This window comes from Anticarsia gemmatalis, chromosome 13 (genome assembly GCF_050436995.1).
Source record: "Anticarsia gemmatalis isolate Benzon Research Colony breed Stoneville strain chromosome 13, ilAntGemm2 primary, whole genome shotgun sequence".
In the NCBI taxonomy this organism is placed as follows: Eukaryota; Metazoa; Arthropoda; class Insecta; order Lepidoptera; family Erebidae; genus Anticarsia; species Anticarsia gemmatalis.
Window position 1 is genome coordinate 2,293,480 of NC_134757.1, and position 22,201 is coordinate 2,315,680.

Here is a 22,201-nt window from a genome sequence, read left to right on the forward strand (position 1 = left end):
CGTCTAATCGTGCAACATATTATCAAGAATAAGTTCAAGACCACCGCGAAGTATCAACATGTATAATAATATTTATAAACATAAAACAGTCAGTCGGGCGTGCGTGGCCGGCGCGAGCGCACGTGTCGTACGATTTCCTTCACCATGGCTTTAAGGTTATTCCTGTGCCTAATATTCACGGGTTTGGTGCTCTCCCAAGCACCAAATCCTACGGTGAAAGTGGCTAATGGTGTTTTACAAGGTGCGTGGAAGGTGTCGACTAAGGGAAGGTCGTATGCCAGTTTTCAAGGCATACCATATGCGCGGCCGCCGGTCGGCAAGTACAGATTCAGGGTAAGACGTGATTGTATTATCTTTATTCGCTTCTAAAGCTGTGAAAAGGTGAATTTTGTTTGTTTGTGTTAGGTGCAGCGCAGACGGCACACTTTTTGTGTGCGATCGAGTCTGCAGAATATCATGATAGACATTTAAAAAGAAAAATGTGGGATGAAGTGTGCTGTATTGTTTATTCCGCTCCTGTTTGGACATGTATGAGTCTAAAGAAAAAACAAAATACGGCAAGTTTAAGTTTTTAATAGACTTTACCACATTAGTACACAGACTCGATCGCATAAAAAGTGTGCCGTCTGCGCTGCACCTTATATGGAGTAGTTTTTGAAACGGCAAAACTGATTACTTTACTTGTAATTTCGTTTTGACTGAATTACAGGTCATCATGCCTAAAATGCCGACCAAATTGTGAGCATATACATGAAGCCACATACGTTTGCCAGTTTTTAAACAGATTTACCATTAACAAATAAACGATACCTATTGCTGTCTCACTGCTGGGCAAGGGCCTGACGGAGGGGTTAGACCTTGAGTCCTGGGTTGTCATAAACTTTGTTATTAATCGAAAAGTTACATAGTATTGTCAACCACTCATTTAAAAGACAAGAATCATACTGACAAAGATACGTCATCTAACTGCTAATGCAGTTAAAACGTCGTCCTTCAGAAGATCAGCTGTTGTCTACCGGCGAGTATTTATGATTTTATGACGAGTTTAATACGTGGAAGGAGTGGGAGGTTGCATTCCGTAATGTCTGCGCTCCCTGAAGTGAAAAATATGTGATAATAAGCGAATTATTTACTGCAAGGTCTTGACGCAAACTAAAACCTATGCACGTGTACATACAAAAAATATACCGGTCGAATTGAGAACCTCCTTTTTTTGAATAAATTCAGTTAATAAATCACGCCTTCATACTTCGCCATTTGGTACGATCCATACGAATTTCCCTTGCTTCACTCATATCCATAAGTCTAGGTATACGTGTATCTATGTAAGTACGAATATTTTTAGAGCAAAGGTGGCTCTGTCAGGCTCTTATGGACATACTGTCAGACTTTTGTGCAATATAATACTATAATTATCTAAACTAATCACATAATAAATATTGAAATATACCAGAAAAGATATGTCTCATTGTATTACAAAGATTTTTATTACTGTAACATGATGTTAGGTAACTTGTAATTTTCCTCAATAATCTATTCCCAATTACTACTTTTTGTTAAAGTTTTTGTTTAAGGTTAACGGGTGAGTAAATTAAGATAGAACTTACTTCTGCCCGCGACTTCGTCTGCGGAAATCGATATCTGGGGATAAAAAATCTCTATCTATGGAACAAACAATGTAATCCAGTAGTCCTTATCTAAAAACGTCATTAGTTCATAGCCTTTAAAATTATATGCACTACAAAACTGAGGACTAAATATGGACTAAATAGTCTGCCCGTTTAGGACAAAACAATCTCAATTTGAAGACTTTTAAGTATCATATCTCGGAAACAGTCAATCTTTAATACCAACGTGTTGGCAACACTCCTGTATATGAAATCAGCGGAAAAAAAAATCTACCTGATAAACTAACCGGCACTTATTCAGAAGTGATAAAACCGCGGTTAGATATTATAGGTATAGTTAGTCACTAGTATGCACTAGACAACACAAGTTAAAATGATAGATATAATGTGGGTGTCACGTTTCGTTCTATTTAAGTAGTTGTTCAAATGGATACCCGTATTTACAGACTCGTTGACACAGAACTACAAGTGGCCGGTAAAAGGTTTAATCGTGGAATAAATGCATGAATGTAATGTATCACTACAGATTATAAAACAAAGTCCCCTCACCGCGTCTGCATGTCCGTTCGCGATAAATTTGAAATGTACTAAACGGATTTTCATGCAGTTTCACCAATAGATAGAGTGATAATTTATTCACGAACGTTTCAGTGTAAGTAACATTTGTAAAGGTTAACCAGGTATAACCCGTATATACACATAAAATGACGCCTGGTTCTCATAGGGGATAGGTTGAGTATGCCAATTGCAATGATCCCAGCGCGAGTAAACCAAGACTAAAGCCACTATGGGAAAATGTCCTACGAGAAGTATTGGCGACATTCCTAGCAAAGTCTGGCGATTTCGCTAGACATATCTGGGGACATCGGGCCACTTGTGTTCATAGCGACAGGTCGAAATTCTGGTATATTCCCAGTTGTCCCCTCTAACACAGTCCCCGGGGTGACAACTGGGAATCGTCTTCCTATAATTGCATTCCCAGTTCTCACCCGGAGAATATACAGAAAATCTCATCACTTACAACCTCGCATCATTTCACCGAACGTCGCTGGCTACTCGTGTCGTAGGAAATTTGTCTCCTATGTTTCCCTGGCTTAATATCCATCAATCTGCCTAAAGATTCAAAATATTAATATCGTGATAAGTGCTATGCTGTCATCGGCACGCGCCTGTACAGGTTTAATACTAATTCATTGTGAAAATGGTAAACAGATACGCCTTACAAACTTTAATAAAGGCTGTTATACAAACTTTGAACAAGACAAGAATACAATACGATTAAAATTTTAATTAATTTGATGCTATTTATACATAATTTGCGCAGAGAAAATGGTGATCACTGTGTTGCGTTTTAGAGTGTGTTTGATAAATTTTTTTTGGGCAAAAATAATAAAAAAAACTTCTAGCAAAAATTCAAGATCGTAATAGTTGGTTCTAATGTAATGGGAACCGTAGGAACTATTTTAAATAGCAGTACATTTTAAATGTTAAACTCTCGATACTCGAAAGTATCGTGTAGAGAATCGCGTTACAGTATATTTTTCTCACACATAGTCCTTTGTTCCTTTGTAAACAAACAAGTTCAGGAGGGCGGTCTATTTGCCGCGGATCCATTGATCCAATATTTGCTTATACAGTCATCGATCATTTCGCTGACATATTATTATATCGGTCAATAAAGTCGCAGCGGTGGGACCCGACACACAAATATTTGATGGCAATTGACTTCAACGATTGAACTTTTAATTGAAACTGATTAAAAACTATGTTGTTTTAATTTAGGTTTTTGAGGTGAATCAAAACTGAGTTTCTTTATTTTTGAGGTTTTTACTTACATCTCAGCTTGCGAAGTCATTGAAAACTAGTATTGTTGGTAGATACTTCTTTTAGGACCCTTAAATAAACAAGCACTCATTAACATTTTGATTAGGATTTTGAGAAGATATTTCAGAATTCAAGCTAAAGCATCACACCACGTTTTATTTTATTATAGTTTATGTGTATTATGAAATACCATCAATGATAAATGAAAAATACATTTCATACAACGTATAAAACATCTTTATAAAAAGACAGATCTTTGTTTCAAATTACATAAGCTCCAATTAATAATCACAAAAACTTTAAAAACCTTATGTAGTACAGTATACAGTACGGTCTAATCACAAATTCCGCCGTGTAATTAATATTCTGCGGTCAAAGCCATACATGCTTGCACCGTTTTTCCAATCCACTGGCGTTTCGATATTAAACCGGGAACCGTATCGACTACCCTTGCATGCAAATTACATGCGATACAGGTCACTTTGCATTCTAAAGTTTAAACCTACAAGAACAATGTTTGTTCCCATATATACTGTATTATTATATTTCCCAGACTTCCTTGAATAGTTTTAAAGCTAACTTTGCTAGTTCTTTGTTGGCTTCTAAAAGTCATGTTTCTTCTTCGAAACAAACAAAAACATTACTTATTCCGCTTTACTGGAAATTATAGGTAGCCTGGAAAGAGGATTTGAATACCTAGAACCTATTAGAGTACATTTATAATTCAAAATGTTTCTATTCACAGAATTATGAAAGCTCTAATCGATATTGTAAACCTTCATTTCTCTGTAGTGGTCATCAGCTTAGTACGTAGTGTTTATTGGAACAACGAAAAGCAAAAGGGTAACTTTAGATAGTACTAGCGGACCCGGCAGACGTTGTCCTGTCTACACGTCTTTAATTTGTAAAAATTAATTAAAAAAACATTGTCCAGCGGACAAAATTGTGAATCTAAACAATTCTCAGATCCCCTGAACACACACAAAAAATTTCATCAAAATCGGTCCAGTCGTTTAAGAGAAGTTCGGTGACACACTTAGAGAAGAATTAATTATATATAGATTCTCAATTATTTAAATTCATTTCAATCGCACAAATAATTGTTTCTTGTCTGGTTGTACTTTGTGTCCGTTGTTTGTATGTTTGTGTAAGTGCCCACGACACAAGAGCAATTCTTAGTGCGGGAGTTGTTTTTAAAAGTACCTACGTAATTTCCCTATTGCATGATGACAGAACACTAAAGAATATCAACAAATCGACGCAAAGGTAGTTCAAATAGAAAGTGTTTTAAATTCTCCATTTGTATATACTAAAATCAGACGAAAGATATAATGTATATGTTATATTTGAGTGCAGTATAAGTTCGGGAGTCCCGCGGTTTGAATACGTCCGCTAGTTAAGCGGTACTCACATGCAAATACCAAGTACTTCTAACTGCTGCACTTGTGTGGTGATATTCAACGAAATACCGTATTACACCGAATTGTTTTGACACTACAGATATGTATAGAATAACTTCCTTTCGAGAAAACTTAGGCTTGCAGCGCATTCCCTACGGTCGGTACTGTCGAGTATCGAGAGTTAGACATGAAAAGTGTATGTTCACGACAAAACTACTGTATGGATTTTTATGAAATTTTATACACAGATACGCCGTTACCATTGCGCCGGGAGGGTGCGATTCCCACTCAAAACAATCATATATGCGATCCACAAATAATTATTTCGGGTCTGCTTGTGATCTGTGTCCGTTGTTTGTATGATTGTAAAAATCCCCGCGGCACAAGAGCGATTCCCAGTACGGGAGTAGTGTTTTTTAAAGAGAAAGAAAAAAAGATAGTTCATAACGTAGATTGATACATAGAACTACATTCTACCTACCTTCTTTTTACCACTGGAAATCTTTCAACGCAGGCGAAGTCGCAGGCAGAAGCTGGTTTATAATCCAATTGTTTAAAGTTATTTCATACATTTGCTGGTAAGATTCATTCGATACTTTACATAAGCCATGAAATTGGTACATAAAGACGTAACGTATCATTTTCAGTTGTCGCTCACTAGGCTGTGACGGATGAATCATTTTGATTGATAGCCCTCAGGGCTTCTAATCGTTGAGAACACTTCGCTTAGAGTACTCCCAAAAGCCTTCATATAAGTAGCAAAATCAAGTATGTGCGAAGCTAAATCGAGTAAGTAGGTAGCTTAATCGAGTATTTCTTTATACAGTATTCCAAATTGAAATTGGATTTATTTGTAAAAGGTTCGAAGAAAGTTAGTAAGTTTAGTGTTTATAGAACAAGTACTGAAACGAAGGTTTCTATTTTAGTTGTAGTTCGGTATTCTTGGAATAAGTATTAAACATTATATAAAGGGTTGCGTATTTATGTGGCACATTGGTTTAGTTTGTTAGATTGTCTAAGATTTCGTTTCTACTGAATACTGTACTTTGATTTATTTATAGTTTTACTCACGTTTGCTTATATACAATGTACATATAAACAGTTAACTCTAATACCGGTGTAACAGTTCCATGGCAAACATTACCGGGGCAATGTTTGCCATTTATTTATTTTCGTCCAAAAACAGTTCGTATCAAATCTACGCATTATGATATAAAGCAGTGGTTCCCAATCAGTGGTCCGCGGACCACCAGTGGTCCATGGAAGTCAAAATATGGTCCGCGAATGATTTTAAAATTAAAAATTTTCAGGATGATTATCACACTTTATTTTTAATATACTTACGAGTACATAGTGGTCACTGCGAACAAGAATAATATAAAAGTGGTCCCGGACTAAGAAAAGGTTGGGAACCCCTGATATAAAGGGAAGTTTTTACAAAATAAAGTGTCTGATACTTACTTTAAGTTCAGCTTTCAAATTCCTAATAACATTTTAATGTACCTATAATAAAAACTAGCAATAAGTACAAAATGATAAATTTACAACATGTTAGGATTAGTTGTAGCTTTTAACATCACTAAAGCTTAGTATTAAGCTTAGTGGAGATACATCGAAGCGTTAAGAGTGAAGTAACTCTAAGAGCTTTTCACTACTGACGTTTTTGAAAAACGTGTTTGGCGCACAACTTAATGTGGACTGTCAGCGGTCCAGTGTGTGAATCCCAATTAGGAAATATATTTGTGATGAGCACAAGTATGTGTTGTAGTCTATCAGTTTAACTGTTTGTCGGTCCACCATTCCCCGATTATTGTTGCCTAGAAAATCTCACAATTATCTTTTGTCCAGGATATTAGCAAATATGTTAAGAAGTGCTTACGGGTACCTAGATATCAATAAGGTACTACTAGAGATTCATAAAAGTACATAGTTAATGTTACTTTACACACGCGAATCAGGAGGAAAAACACGAGCCGAGCATGATTTTCTTTAAGAAGCAGTCTCGTTTAAGGCTTTAAAGTCATTCCACACTACACAAATTGGTGTTCGGCTTTTACTCCACTCATCTTGCTTACTCCTTCAGCGTAGACCAACCTTAAAATAATATTGTGTAGTAAAAGCCTGCTTCGATTAGAATCATATGGATAAGGCCGTGTGTTGCCGAAAGCGATTTAATTATTAACAAATATTCAAACGTAGTATCAACTCCAGGTAAACCGAGCTATTTTAGTAAAGTAACTGAAAGCCTTTTATCTTTACATATTCAAGCGTGTTTCTAACGCCTTTGACTCGGTTACTCCTCTAATTAACTAAGTTAATTACTTAATATAAATGTAATATGATGTTAAATATGTAACGTTGTATTAACATGTTGATAAAAAGAGCGTTTTTAAAGAGGAACTGAGAAAAAATGTACGGTATTTTTCTTTAAGTTTTTCTCGAAATTATGTCACAAAAAACAAGTACAATTTGCAAGAGTAAGGGGACAAGTACACCTACTATTTTATTGTTATTTTAAATCTTCAAAAAACTTACAGCTAGTCTACAATATAATAGTATAAATTAAGTTATGGAAGGCCAATTACAAGTTTTCGCTTTTAATTATATTATTATAAGCCTTTATTTTTGCACTTAATTCCACTAAAGATGTGAGTTCTGATTGTTATCTCCAATTTTGAAAGCACTTGGTCAGCATGCAAATACTTCCTGCTTCGACCACCAAAACAGTCAGAAACATTTTAAGTTTACAAACATTTAAAACAAAAAAACCAAGAGAAACACAATTCTTCAACTAAAAACATAGCCTAAAATGCACAGTGTAAATATCCTATATACGAGTATATACAGGCAACAGCAACACGTGAGAATGTGAACTTCAAGGGCTAAGTCAACGCGGAAGTGGCGCCATCTGCAACACTTTGCTTGTTTACTTCTACGTCACGTTTTAGTCGCAGACTCGTAGTGTCTGTTACATATCTACCAAAATTCGCTTTAATTTAGCTTCTAGAGTAGTTGGATATTATAATGATAATGTTTATCATCTGATAGTAATTATGGACTGTCTGAAAATGGTATTAAAAGACGTTTATTGTCTAATGTATGTGGAGTTTTATATAATAAAAACTGTTCTTTATATGAATGTATTTTTAGAGGAAACATTAAAATTATTTACTGTTTATATGGTGTAATATTCTTCTAACTAAATGTTATATTAATCGCAAAAGTTTATAGACGTCTGATACTTAAAACATTTAATTTTATGAATGAGTGTACTTTTCAAACACACATTGAGTAAACTTGATTAAAATAAATATACATAAATCCCAAAGAAAATCTTTTCAACTTCAGTCGCAAAGTTTGCAGGCAACCATGCCTTTTACTTTCCAAAAATACATGTTGATATTCTAACTTTTAAAAGCAAGGGTGTAAGGGTGAAATAAATCCCATTAACAAAATCCTTGTCGGCCGCATTGCGGTACCACAAACCCGCGGTACGGAATAAAACCGCAACACAAGAAAGACTGTTTGTAAAATTATTTGCGGCCAGCATCTAAGCTAAGGGCTTTTAGGGTTAATGACCGCAGTATTTAAATATTTTATTTTATTTACAATTCGTGTCATATACTTCCTTTATGCACTTAGACACTGTCAATAAAGTCTCCATCCTATGTGCTTTGATACTAAATTGGTCGCAAGTACAGAAACTTGCCTGCACGACTTAATTTTAAACTATAGATAAATAAATTAACAGCAGGCACGAAGAGTAATAACAAAGTATATTAATTGATCAAGAAAGGGTTTATGAGATTATTGAGAAAATTACATACTAAATGATTAAAATGAAAGAAAATCTTTCCTTGCGGTGAGGAACGAGCGCTCTGTAGTCTCAATACAAAATAAACTGTGTAACAGTTTCTGAGATAACAGGAAAACAAATACAACATACTTAGAATAGTACAGATATGAATTCAAGGTTTCCTACATAGAATTCACTCAGGTATCTCTGACTGGCACGTAGGCGTTGATACTACATACATTCTTGACCTCATTTTTTCATCTCGTATTGAAGACATTTCACCAATAAAAAGGGACCCTTACCGCATCTGACCTTTGTGAATTAAAAGATGATATTTGTAAAATACGAGCCAAGTTTCTTTATATATTATTATTTTATAGTCAAATAATTACATTCCTATTAAATAATGTTATATCATTCGACAACTCACAGTCATTTGATTCCAAACAAAGCAGATCTTGTTCCATGGTAACCAAATAACTGAGAATCATACTAGATATACGTCTAAATACATACTTATATAGATAAATCAACAATCAGGTTCAATATTCGTGCACATCCCACAAAAAATTGTACCGGGTGGGATTCGAATCCACCACACTTGGCGCTACGGTTATTGCGGTGAGGTAACCACGTTACCCAAACGCACCAAACGAAAAAAAAATATATATCTGGTTCTATCCCAGTTGTGTCTAGTAGTAAAACTACTAGAATAATAACAATGTTTTCCTGTGAATAGTTTGTAATCTCAGCAGAATAAGTAAGAAACATCAAAAATTTACTACAGAATATTTTACGCCAACTAATTTTGTTTTACAACATTTTTATTCTCATTCCTTCACGTTTTTATGTGGTTTGTGGGTGTTATTGTCGTAAAGATTTCTTTGTATGTATTCAAACGTTCTCTATAATTTGCTAGAGCATATTCAGTTCATTTACCTCAAAAGTACTTTTTCACACAACATTTTCCCTCATTTTCTAGATAAGATAAGTGCAAATAACCATATCTTTCTTATAGTCGTGGTATCAAAAGAAGTAAATTAAATTCAATGGACAGGTGTCACACTTATTCCATCGTTTGTTGTCATAAATCGTGAAACAGATTCGACAGACAGATTTTCGCATTTATTATTACGACAAATCGGGGACTAAAGTCAATTTTATAGACATCACATTAAGTATTATATTTGCTTCCCTTCTAAAGTTCTCACATTATAACTTTTTTACTTCTTTGAAGAACTTGGCCCTCGCACTACCCAACCTGCCTATTCTGAAATATTTATGTAAATTGCAAGCTCGGAACTCCACCGGTGACCGTGCAATTTTGCCGCGAACCCGGCTTTGTGTCCGTGACAATAAATCATTGAATTTGTAATGTATCGGCTACGGATTAGGGGGGGGGGGAGAGGGGAAAGGTTCTATGTGGGACAGTATCGGCTTATTAGGTCAAGGTGTAAGCCTGACGTGGAAGGGTAAGGGACTAGATATCAAAGTGATAATACATAAATTATATGACGTCATCAAGTGACGATAAATGTTTTGGTGAAATGACAGATTTACATTGTAGAGACAGATCAAAGTCAGTTATCGGCTACTGAAATAATTATGGGGGATAGCTGACCCGCGCAACTTCGCTTGCGTCACCTAAGAGAATAAGTCAAAATTTTCCCGGTTTTTGTAACATTTTTCGTTGCTACTCCGCTCCTAATGACAGCAGCGTGATGTTATATAGCCTTCCTCGATAAATAAGCTATCTAACACTGAAAGAATTTTTCAAATCGGACCAGTAGTTCCCGAGATTAGAGCGTTCAAACAAACAAACAAACAAACTCTTCAGCTTTATAATATTAGTATAGACATAGTGCGTAGTGGATAATCTATACTATCACGCTATGGCCATTAGGAGCGGAGTAGCAACGAAAAATGTAACAAAAACGGGGAAAATTATGACCCATTCTCTCTTATGTGACGCAAGCGAAGTTGCGCGGGTCAGCTAGTTGGATATATACAAGAAAGTCGCTTTATGGCTAGATTCAAATAGTTTCAAATCTCTCCGTAAAGTAACATCTGACTAGTCACGCGCCTCCCGTTTATCTTGCATAATTGATTTTATCTATCTGCTCAACATTTTCGGAGAAAATATTGTAGTTGCTTGCAAAAGGAGCATACATAAGAGGCTGGCCAATACGTCAGTAGAGACATGACTGTATCTACGATTAAGCCACCAATGAAATTCACTCTTTTGTTGACTATATGATTAAATGATTACATTTTGGTCCCGTATGCAAAATGTATAGATGTGAACGAGGCAAGAGAATTTTGTAAAAATCATACCAAGTGGGAGAAGGGGTGATTTTATGTATATACGTATGTATTTGATATTAATCTACCGATACCGGAGACATTCCGTCAAATAATCAAAATCAAACTATCAACCATTTAATCGACCCTCAAAATGGTATAATAATATCAAAGCAACTCTAACAAACTTATCATAACCCGGACACGTGTTAGAAGGTGGCCATGACAGATGAACAATACACAATTGCCCTTTGTGACGTAATTGATTGCTCTGTCGCGCCACCTAGCGTGTAATTCGAACACTGACACAGCTTTCATGAGATAATTGGTACGTTTTACGAATGATTTGGTATAAACAATTTTAGGCGTAATTAATCAATTCATGGAATTTTGTTAACTTAATGTTTAATTGATTTATTTGTGAACATATCGCACAAATAATTCAATAGTGTATTAATTCAAAATACACAACTTCAACTAGACTTAACATTTTAACCATACCACACTTTTTTTTATTTAATAGTGACAAAGTAATCTCTTCTACTTCATTTTTAAATCACAAACAGCATTTAGTTTTTTGTACCTATAATAAGGAGTTATTCGTCGATTCTGATAAAAGTTATATTTTGAGTTACAGCACTATTGCATTATTAGTGCGATATTCAAATTGTAATGCAACTTCACAATTCACATGCCGGCAACAATCAGAAATAAGTACCTAATTTCCTATTCGATACTTAAAGCACAAAATATTAAAAACATTAAATGACACTCAAAGTAAATTTTATAACAATCTATTTTCATAAATGCTGTAGATTGTTTGTTAGCAGACACGGTTTGCAGTTTGGCTTTTTGTCTTATTTAAAAGAAAGGAAAGTTTTAATTTGTATCCTAAGACTTTTACAATAATATAGTCCTAGGTTGTAGACTGCTCTATATTCGTAGTATGTACAAAGTTCGCTAGTTGTAGATATCATGTCAAACACTCAAACATTTTTCACCTTCAGACGGTCTCCAAAATGTCTTAAATCAAGATTTAGATAGATTTAAAAACTTTTGTAGACTTAAACAGTTGGAAGAAATTTGGTTTTTATCTAGATTACGCGGCAAATAAAGTTTAGAGTGAGCTTATTCGAGCGAATGATTGACTCTAATCTAATCAGAAGGCCAGATTGGATGAGACAACTAGAAATAATTAAATTCTTTACTAAGAGATAGAGTTTAGAATAAAGTTGGCGTAGAAGCCTTGGACTGAGGTAGGTACGGTATCGAAATGTCTAGGAAATTATAGGTAAACATAAAATGGATATGACTGCTTTTGTAATCGGAGTGATAGTGTAAACGACTACTGATCACAGGGATCGATTCCCGAGTCGAGTAGAGTGCTATTGGGTTACCTCAATTTCACATGACATGCTTTTTATAGTAAGTACCCGGAGTTTATAACGTACATAGTACTAACATTGTTGATGGCGAGGTCTGTAAATTAAAATGTTTTCATATGTTGCTTTCACATTTAAGTATAACATGTGATAATATGGGTATGTGATAACGGTAATGTTCTTTTTTCCCAGGAACCACAGCACATGAAGCCATGGGCAGGAGTGTGGGATGCCACTAGACCACTGTCGGGATGTCTGCAATACGACCCGTTCATATCGAAGATCACAGGTAAATTGCGTTACGCAAAAAATGATCTACATACATGTTTAAAAACCAAAAAGTTTCAAAGGGTCTTAACCTCTCAAGCGCCCGGCCACCGTGTCACGGTTGAATGTGCTACCCCCGTCAAGCGTCCCGCCACCGTGGTACGGCAAAACGATCTTACATTAAAAAAACGTAGAATTTAAATGCTAAAACTATGTTTATCCCTTTCAAACATATTTGACATTGAAGCTGATGAAACAAGACGACGATCTAATGCACACACTTGAATAAGAGGTTGATATAGGCCAGAGAGCACCTTAAACAACATCTGACCCAACGACATGTTCCTTTATGACCAATATTGTAAATACTTTTTTTAACTAATTTTAAAGATTTGAGTATATTTTACAGTTGGATTTTAATGTCATTATTCATTAACTACACGATAAGACCTTCCGTCATATTATTTTTTATGCCTAAAAATATTTTTTAGACTTTCTTCAAACACATGCCTAAAGCACACAATATTCAGATTAAACCGACTATTGTACCACCACTATCAAATATTATTTGTGGTTTATTGTTTTAATATATAGCAAATTTTATGTAGATTTCAAATATATAAGGTATGACTAGGGTGTTAGTATCAAAATATGACGGAATCGGCGCTTAAACGCCAACCGCCAATTCAATTTCGCGCGCCATTTTTGGCCTGGACGCTTAACGGTATATTTGAATTTTGACGTGGGGCGCTCGAGAGGTTAAGCAAGATTGAAAATTAAAGATAACCATACCTTATTTGCTTACGCGACGCGGCGACGACGTTGCGATCGTGGTCACTGACTGGTTACAAACGGAATATGAAGGGTTGCAATAATCTTTAGAGCAGGGGTATCATCGAAACGGATCTTCTGTACGTTTAATTTTTTCACCAAAAGTAGCAAAGCTAAAGAGGTATTTATTGTGTCGCTAGTCGTTTGATCTGAGAATAAACTCGGAGTGCGTCGCAATAATTCTTAATTTGCTCCAGACTCAGTTAATTTGAACGAATGGCTCAAATACTCCCGAATTAAACTCGTTAAAATGAATAAACTCAACACAAGTGGATATAGCTGTATTATTAAAAAAAACTACGGTACTACTGCTTCTGTACGGCAGTCGGTAGTGTAACCGACTGCTGGTCATAAGATCTCGAGTTCGATGCCCGGGTCGGGAAAAATGCTGTTGGTCTTTTATAATTTATATAAGAATATTCTTTATGCATTCTTCGTTGTCATCGTTACTTACCATTAGGTGAGAGCTTAATCCAATTTTGAATAAAAAAAATCTCAATAGTTTTCGGTAATTGGCAATAGGCTTGCTCATCTTAATATACCTCGGCATTTCTATACCTTTTTATACTATTTCTTATTCCTTCCTATACCTTACCTTCCTTACTTTACCTTATTTATGTATATACTTACCCTCTTATTCATAAAAATATATGAAGTTATGAAAGGCTCATAAAGTGTTTTGTTTCTTTCACTCCTTAGCGAAATGAAAAAGAAAAAACATAGTATAGTAGCTGTTTAACTAAAATAGGTTTATAGTGTGTTTATGAATAAGAGGGTTAGTGTCTCTCTCTCACCAGGTGACGAGAACTGCCTATTCATGAACGTGCACACTCCTCGGCTGCAGCCGGGCGCCATGCTGCCGGTGGTGGTGTTCATCCACGGAGGTGCCTTCATGTACGGCGAGGCTGGCATCTACAGCCCCGAGCATATGATGGACTGGGACATGATCGTGGTCACATTTAATTATAGACTGGGGCCTATAGGTGAGTATACAGGACTTTTTATTGTTCATTCTTTGGCGCTCATAGCCAGTTGCGCTCACCGGTCGGTAAACGATCTGTGGGTTAAGCAACCTTTGGCGTGGTCATTCCATAGATGGGTACGCATAGAGAAGATTGTTCATTCTATTGGAATAATTCCTACTCAATGTGTAGTGGTATTAGGAAGCCGCTGCATCTACGCCATGAGATCGTGGGTTCGATTTCTGTAGTTTTTAATGTGGTTGTTTTTTGTGCTTACGCAACATATATAATTTTACAAACCTAAGCGGGATTGGGAGGAGTTGAATAAATATAGAATATATATTTTCTGTACAGGTGTTGTCTAAAACAAATTGAGCATCTCAAATATCTTTGACACAAAATCTAAAACAGATTTAGAAATATGATTTGAAACACGAATTCCTCGTCAGGCTCGAGGCCTTGTGTTCTTTTACCACAAAATTAATAAAGTATTCAGTATCCTCTGGTATTAAGTAATCGACACGTTTCCAATATTCTGGCCGAAATTTGTCGCTTTCCGCAATCAATTATTTATAATTAGATTTTTTTTCTTCTGTTGAATATTAAATTAACTATTTCAAAAGACACTGACTGCTGACGGCGTCACAAGCTGGTTTCCCCTGAGGTTTTTTTGAAATTTGAATTTCATATCGCGTCGATTTTTTTTAGGTTGCGCAATTTTCTATTTTACTGTCATCAGCATGGTACTATCGAGTAACGAGTTACTATTGATATTATTCATTTCTCAATATTTGCTGTCCATAGTCGATAGTGATAGGAAACTAGTAAAGTGTACCGCAGCGCGAATTTCTACCTTTTTCTACTATTTACAAAATGCTAGCTAACTACAAATTTTGAATGAAAAACTGATCAGCGCCTCTATCGGGTGCCGTAAGAATTCAATTTTAAGTACATTTTAAATATCAAAATCTTGGTACTCGATAGTAACGACTATAGAAAATTGTACTAGGTGTTAATATTCCTAATATATTCTAGGTTTCCTAAGCACGGGTGATGAAGTAGCTCCCGGTAACTACGGCTTGAAGGACCAGGCTTTCGCATTACACTGGATCAAGAACAACATCATGATGTTCGGCGGCAATCCTGACAGCGTCACTCTGACTGGTTGCTCGGCAGGTGGCGCTAGTGTGCACTACCAACTTATGTCTCCTTTGTCCAGAGGTAAGGGAGATTTAGTTTTGATAAAGGAAAGAAAAAGATGAAAGGTGTGATAAAAATGACAACGGTTTACGAAAACATCGTTTGAATGCTTAATGCCCGGTTTCTGAGGCACATTTTGCGGTAGTTTATCTATTCAAACTGTCATGTTTATATCAGCTTAAACGCTATTGAATAGATAAACTACTGCTAAATGCACTTCAAAAACCGGGCATAAGGAAATTGCCTTAGTATAAATGTATCTGAACGTCTAATTACTTATCTTAAAAGCACACAAAACTATTCACAACTTTTCTATACTTACCTTCCAATTCTCTTTGGATTATCAGATATTGCTACCAACAATGGGATTACGGCAGCAATCAATAACGGATTGTGCTCACGTTTGACCTGTAAAGGTACGTCTACACTAGACGAGCCGAACACGAGCCGAAGCCGAGCATGATATCGTATAGTGTGAACTGGCTTATAAGCTTCTAACAAGCGCATTTTTGAAAGAAATTTCTGCTCTACTCGTGCTCGGATAATGCTCGGTACTTCTAGCGTAGACTCACCTTTACAGCCTAACTTATGTATAGCCTACAATATACACTTGATCCCGGAAAATGGTGGATTTCCGCCGGGAATCTCATGCGAGAGCGCTCCTACGTAAATGGCTTCAATTAATTCCGTAATTCCAGATTAAATGTGAACAAACGATGCGTTTTTACACTATTTTACAGATAAGACTGTTTGTTTGTTATGTAGTGTTATTTTCACCTGAATTGTATGTTTAAATGTTGTGAAAACGTTTTGTTTTTTGTATTTTTCTGCAAATTGCTTACGTGTTTCGGCGATAACATTTGCGATGCGGATTATAAAGACATAAGCTTTTGTTCTGATACGGAAAGTTGCTATTTGTTTAAAACGAATAACTTTTAAACTGATATTTCAAAGCTAATTCTCGTAATGTTTAAAATTGTTACTGATAACAGAACTAAATGAGATTGATGTTGACGCAATGGTTTTAATATTTACCTTCATGCCAGGCCAAAGCCATTAATAAGGGACTAAAAAAATAACACATAACAATAATATTTTGTTTACTTATAAGTGTCCCACTGCTGGGCAAGGGTCTCCTCCCAAACGAAGGAATGAAATATGATAAAATAAAAATCTTTCGTGTAATATTTGAGATAGGTTTAACATTTTGAAGTACGAGAAGGCCAATTCAATAAATACGGATAAAAAGCAAAAGATTTCTAGAATTTATTGCCTTAAGAGAGTCACAAACATGACTCAAGACATGAAAAATATTTACATTTGAAACCTGCCCTTTGGGTATAAAGCATGTTGTGTTATTTATTTCATATAATATCTCTAAACAGGGAGGAATATTTCTGTGAAAGCACGAGTGCTTGTTTATATTATTTTAGTTAAGTCTCGGTGATATTCTCTAGTATTACGGGATTACTTCACTATCGTTCTAGCTGTATATTTCATCTTAACACTGACGGTAGAATCACATTATTTTATACAAATCAAATCTATAAAGATATAAAAAAGTCTAGGAGAGTTACAAAAACTTAACTGCAATGCTTCATTTTAGGGAATAAAATCTACGGTCCAATATATGTATTTTTGAGGAACAAAATTATGTTTTCACAATAATTATGAATCCGTTTTTATACGTTAAGATACGAATCTATATTTTCCGGTCTTCTTTCGGGCACTAGGAAAAACTGAAAATGCTTTTAACTGTACGTAGACACCAACTTAGGTGATTTTATTCTACAAATTAAGCCGTTTTAAACTACCCAAGTTAATATTCGTTTTAAACCCTAAACATAGGACCCTGTGTCTTTAGTTAATAGGTATGTTAATTTAATGTATGTTTAAGCCACAGACTAGCGTCACTTTAATAAACTAAAAACATTTGAGCTTTTACACAATATCATAAACATTTCCCAAGTTCATTGCTCCCGTTATCTCAACCAACACGTAAAAGAAAACAAACAAGCAAGCAAGCAAACATGCACTAACAACTTGTTAACTATGAAACAATTAAGTTTCTGAGATTATTTAATAAAGACAAACGTGTAAAACATGCTGTTTAAAGAAGCGCTCATAGTTAATTGCGAACACTGGTTGGTAAACGATCTGCGTTAAGCGCAGCAATTTTAAAGATGGTTAGCCATTTAGAGGTTTTTCAACTATATCTGCGAGCTTCCGAGCGTAGAAAGTCGATCCCGGTTGTTGTCCGGTAGTAGGGTCAGCCTTCAGAATCTTTCTTTTCTCTATCCTGAACATTGTCTTCGGATACCTCATACTCACTCATGCTTCTTTGCACTAGTTTCTCATTGTTTTGGGGCGACCTCTAGGTAACTAATCATAAGGGAAAATAATAATTGAACAGCTGATATAAGATGACTATCAAAGCACATACGACGGAACCTATCAGTAGCCCTATTATCTACTACTATCGAGAATCGACAACCGGCTAGCTAATTTTGGCAATACATTCTAAATGTCAAACTCTGTACTGTCGAGTATCGAGAGTTTGACATTTAGAACGTACTGCCAAAATTGTTCCTACGACGCCCGTCAGAGGCGCTGATCAGATTTTCATACAAAATTTCTCGACGACAAGCCGGTTGTCGGTAGTCGATAGTTGTAAAGAATCGAGCTACAGGTAGCGCAATTCTGTATAAGCTGTACTGTCGAGTATCGAGAGTTTGGCATTTAGAATGTACTGCCATGTAGTTCCTACGACGCCTGTTAGAGGCGCTGATCAGATTTTCATACAAAATTTCTCGATGACAGGTCGGTTGTAGGTAGTCGATAGTAGTTGAGAATCGAGCTACAGAATCGTGCTACGGAGCGATTTCAAATAGCCGAAGCATAAAGCCCGGACTGGAACACGGATTTAATTTATGCAACAAACATTTACTGAGTTGAAGACGCTTTGTAGTGTTACTGTATATCCAATGACGTTTTAATTGGACTGTGTCTCTAGACAAATGGCAAACGCTTCCTATCTATTCTATTCTTCTAAATATTAACGCCTTAGCGATATCGTTCATCAGTTGGTAGCCAAATGTACTACGAGATGGCGAACGCTTATTCTATTCGATCGCTACTGAAGTTGTTTATGTTTCCGAATTTCATTCCGTTCGGTCCGTTCTCAAACGTCATTTTGAAGTGTAGCGCGCGAGTTTTATAGTGATTTGTGAAAAGTTTGTCTTCTATTTTTTTAATAATTGGTAAGTAAAACACTAAAATATTATAGTAATTATAGTATTAGTTCAAGTATTAGAAGAGTTATACTTTAAATTCATGTTTTAAAACCAAACGTCGAACTTGTTGTCATAGAAATATCTACTTTTTTAACATTGAATGATGGAGGATATTCTTTTTCTTGTTTTAGCGATGGAACCGAGAGTACGGGCTAGCCCAGAGCAATTTTCAATTCTTTTAGATTATATGGAAAGGTAAATACTTACATACATTTATTTAAAAATCCCTTTCATTCTAATAAGAAACTACCATACAATAAACAATGACATCACTCAGTCACAAAGCCCTTATCAGTGTTGAACACTTTAAGTGTAGTTTATGTTTATGTTACAGGCATGGAGACCTATCAAGACCCCAGCAAGGTCCTCAAGGACGAATTAAAAGTGAGAGAATGTGGAATGAACTCGCTAACACATTAAATTCTCTTGGTGGTGGCGTTATAAAGTCACCGGATAAATGGAAAAAAGTAGGTAACAATTTACTTTATAATATAATGGTGTGTCAGGCCTAGTGCACTGACAAGATTAAGGTTGCAGGTTGCAATACATATTCTATCTCAACTACTAGTCTAATATCATGTGCATATTAAAATTTGTTTATCATATGCTTAAAATGGTGAAGGAAATACATAGGAAACAATTATATAAATGATTTTAATTTTAATGATCTGTGAAGTCTGTCAAGCCCCTGTAAGCTATTGTGGTGGATTTAAAGTGTAATACCCCCTGCGGTGAAACATTATATATTACATATACATTCACTAATTAATATAAAAAAAAAACAATGTCATTATTTTTAACTCACTCTATTTATTAGGTTTGGGCCGACTGGAAAACCAAAACAAAAAAGAAATATTTAACTTTAAGACGACAAGCAACTCGCACTGGTGGTGGTCCAAGCAACAGACTGATTTTAACTGCTTTGGAAGAAAGGGTGGTGGCGATTATTGGAGTATCTGCTGTGGTGGGTCAAGCTGGCATTGAGGAGCATGGTTTCAATGTTAGTTCATACTTCATTATTTAATTTTACTATGATTATATTCTTTAGAAATATGTCTCTTCATAGAGAACACATTTTGATTTTCAATTGTCAGATATTTAAATGTTTGTGTGACTCTGACAATTTGGCTTGGCAGTTTCTATATATTATATATGTGTATATATATCAATTACCTACTATTAATTATTTTTAAATATCTGTCTGCAGATAACATCAAATGAGCCAGGCTTGGATTTAAATGAAATGCAAGTTTCTGCAAGTGCCCTAGAGGTTGACAACCAAAATATGCATAATATTATGAATTGTAAGTATAATAGAGATGTTGAACAAACGCAAAACACAAGTTAGGAGCCAAAATGAGACAGTGATAAACTAATAAAACAAATTTTAATTTGCAGTAGCCACACCAGGGTCATCAGGCATTCATAATTTATCCCAACAGCTGTATGACACCAATGTATCTGCCCAAGCTACCAGTGCAAGTACTCCAATATTTATTCCATCACCGCCCCCACGAACACCTTCACCGCCCCCACTGACACCTACGCCGGCCCCACGGACACAGGCAGCTCCACGTGCACCTATGCCTCCACGAACACCTCCACCGCGTAACAATCGGCAGCTAGCAGCAGACTCTCCACGGTCGACAGCTACAACTCCACGTCGGGCCTTATTAAGGGCACGAAGAAATAGAGGGTTGACTCCTTTTGAGCGAGCATCTCAAGAATTTGCATCGATCGAAAGGCGACGCCTTGAACATGAAGAGGCGCGAGACAAGCGCCTACATGAAAGGGACATGGAGAGTCTACGGTTGGAGGCGGAGAGGCTACGCATGGAGGCGCAGAGGACAGAGGTGGCTAAACAACACAACCAGCTGTTACATCAATTATGTGTTCTTGGTCAACATGTAATTGATGTAATATCACAGCAACGACAATTGGGAAGTCTGCCATCTACTGACCCTATTTAGTAAATTAAAAAGAAGAACCTTGTTTTTAAATTATATTGGTGCTATTTTTTAAGTTGGTTCTGTTTAGTTTACCTATATTTCTGTGTTATTGTTCTGTGCCAGTTACCTATTATTGTTTTAATTTTAATTATAGCTCTAATTTGATTATGTAAGACTGAAATGTGCCATTTGTTATGACATGTAAAATATGTGATAATTGCCTGAAATAAACGCTTTTTAATTTAATTTAAAAATTTAATTTTATGTGACTTATTTTAGACATAATACTTATTTTAGAAAGTAATAATGTCAGTACCGATAAATTGCAATATACATCTTTATTGTACTTACATCAAAGGGATTTCTAAAATATTAATCACATTAAGTATTTGTCTATCTGAGAAAGAAACAAATGTGGAATGCAAAATAAATGTTTCTGTATTTATATAAAAAATTAAATTCTATTAATTAAACAATTCCGTAGAGCCCTCCCTTGCATCAGCTCTTCTTGGCTGCTGGGATAAGCAGGGCTAGGTTGCTGTGCCCCATCATCACCAGCATCATGTTCAGCTATGTCTAGTGGTGGTGGAAGACCAGCTTTTAAAGCAATATTGTGTAAGACACAACATGCAGACACAATCTTACTGGCAACATAAGGATGGTAATGAAGGGTTCGATGTTTGAGCAAACACCTCCAACGAGCTTTGAGTAAACCAAAACAACGTTCGATACAATTCCGTGCTTGAACATGACGGGTAGTATAAACCTCTTCCCGCGAACCAGGTGCAGCATTTAAGATTGGTGTCATTAGCCAGCCTCGTTGAGGATATCCAGAGTCACCTAAAAATGTTTTAAATTATTTAGAAGTCCTTGCTTACAAATAATAATAAATATTCAAGAAATATAAATCATTTACCTACCTAGTAACCATGTTTGTTCACCATTTTGATGAAGTTCACGCATGAAATTTTCCACTTGACTGGCTGCCCATATAAAAGAGTCATGTGTTGCTCCTCCATATTTTGAATTTACATTCAAAATTTTTAAATTATGGTCACAAATCTGGTAAACATATTAGGTACATTTAATATGGAATCTAACCAATTTTTAAATTTTAATTAAAAGTAATTCTTAAGCTGTAAAACTTACCATCTGAACATTTAGAGAATGGTATCCCTTTCTATTAAAAAACAAATGTTCATCATTGTCCGGTTTGACAATGGCTATATGGGTGCAGTCAATACAACCAATAACACCGGGCAGATTAAATTTTCTTTGGAACCTAGAAGCAATAGGCAGAAAGTATTAAAACTAGGTATGTTTTGATAGTATATAGTGTGTTGTACTTATATCATTAATAATGTTAAA

The 22,201-nt window shown here is 35.6% G+C and overlaps 2 protein-coding genes across 3 annotated transcripts in view; both read left to right on the forward strand.

Annotated features, from left to right (window-relative positions):
- Positions 1-96: 96 nt before the first annotated feature.
- The window catches only part of LOC142977690 (venom carboxylesterase-6-like), a 36,009-nt gene continuing 13,904 nt past the window's right edge, over positions 97-22,201 (forward strand). The window contains exons 1-4 of the mRNA XM_076121764.1: positions 97-333; positions 12,524-12,620; positions 14,227-14,412; positions 15,427-15,612. Of these exons, the coding sequence (XP_075977879.1) occupies positions 145-333; positions 12,524-12,620; positions 14,227-14,412; positions 15,427-15,612 (658 nt within the window). The 5' untranslated portion in view covers positions 97-144. The remainder of the gene's footprint in view (positions 334-12,523; positions 12,621-14,226; positions 14,413-15,426; positions 15,613-22,201) is intronic.
- LOC142977692 (uncharacterized) lies at positions 15,619-21,095 on the forward strand. Of its 2 annotated transcripts, XM_076121765.1 has the most exons (5): positions 15,619-19,079; positions 19,219-19,351; positions 19,702-19,884; positions 20,092-20,188; positions 20,283-21,092. In XM_076121765.1, the coding sequence occupies exons 1-5, from the start codon at positions 18,985-18,987 to the stop codon at positions 20,852-20,854; spliced, it is 1,080 nt and encodes a 359-aa protein (XP_075977880.1). In that variant the 5' UTR covers positions 15,619-18,984; the 3' UTR covers positions 20,855-21,092. The 2 variants fall into 2 exon arrangements, with proteins under 2 accessions (XP_075977880.1, XP_075977881.1); XM_076121766.1 differs by lacking the exon at positions 19,702-19,884 and having other exon boundaries at positions 20,283-21,095.

What these genes read in the sequence shown, in the direction of transcription:
- LOC142977692 (XM_076121765.1), top strand. Translation starts at nt 18,985, where the DNA reads ATGATGGAGGATATTCTTTTTCTTGTTTTAGCGATGGAACCGAGAGTA. An exon ending in CACCGGATAAATGGAAAAAA is followed by an intron (nt 19,352 to 19,701) that starts GTAGGTAACAAT and finishes TCTATTTATTAG; the next exon opens with GTTTGGGCCGACTGGAAAAC. An exon ending in TTGAGGAGCATGGTTTCAAT is followed by an intron (nt 19,885 to 20,091) that starts GTTAGTTCATAC and finishes ATCTGTCTGCAG; the next exon opens with ATAACATCAAATGAGCCAGG.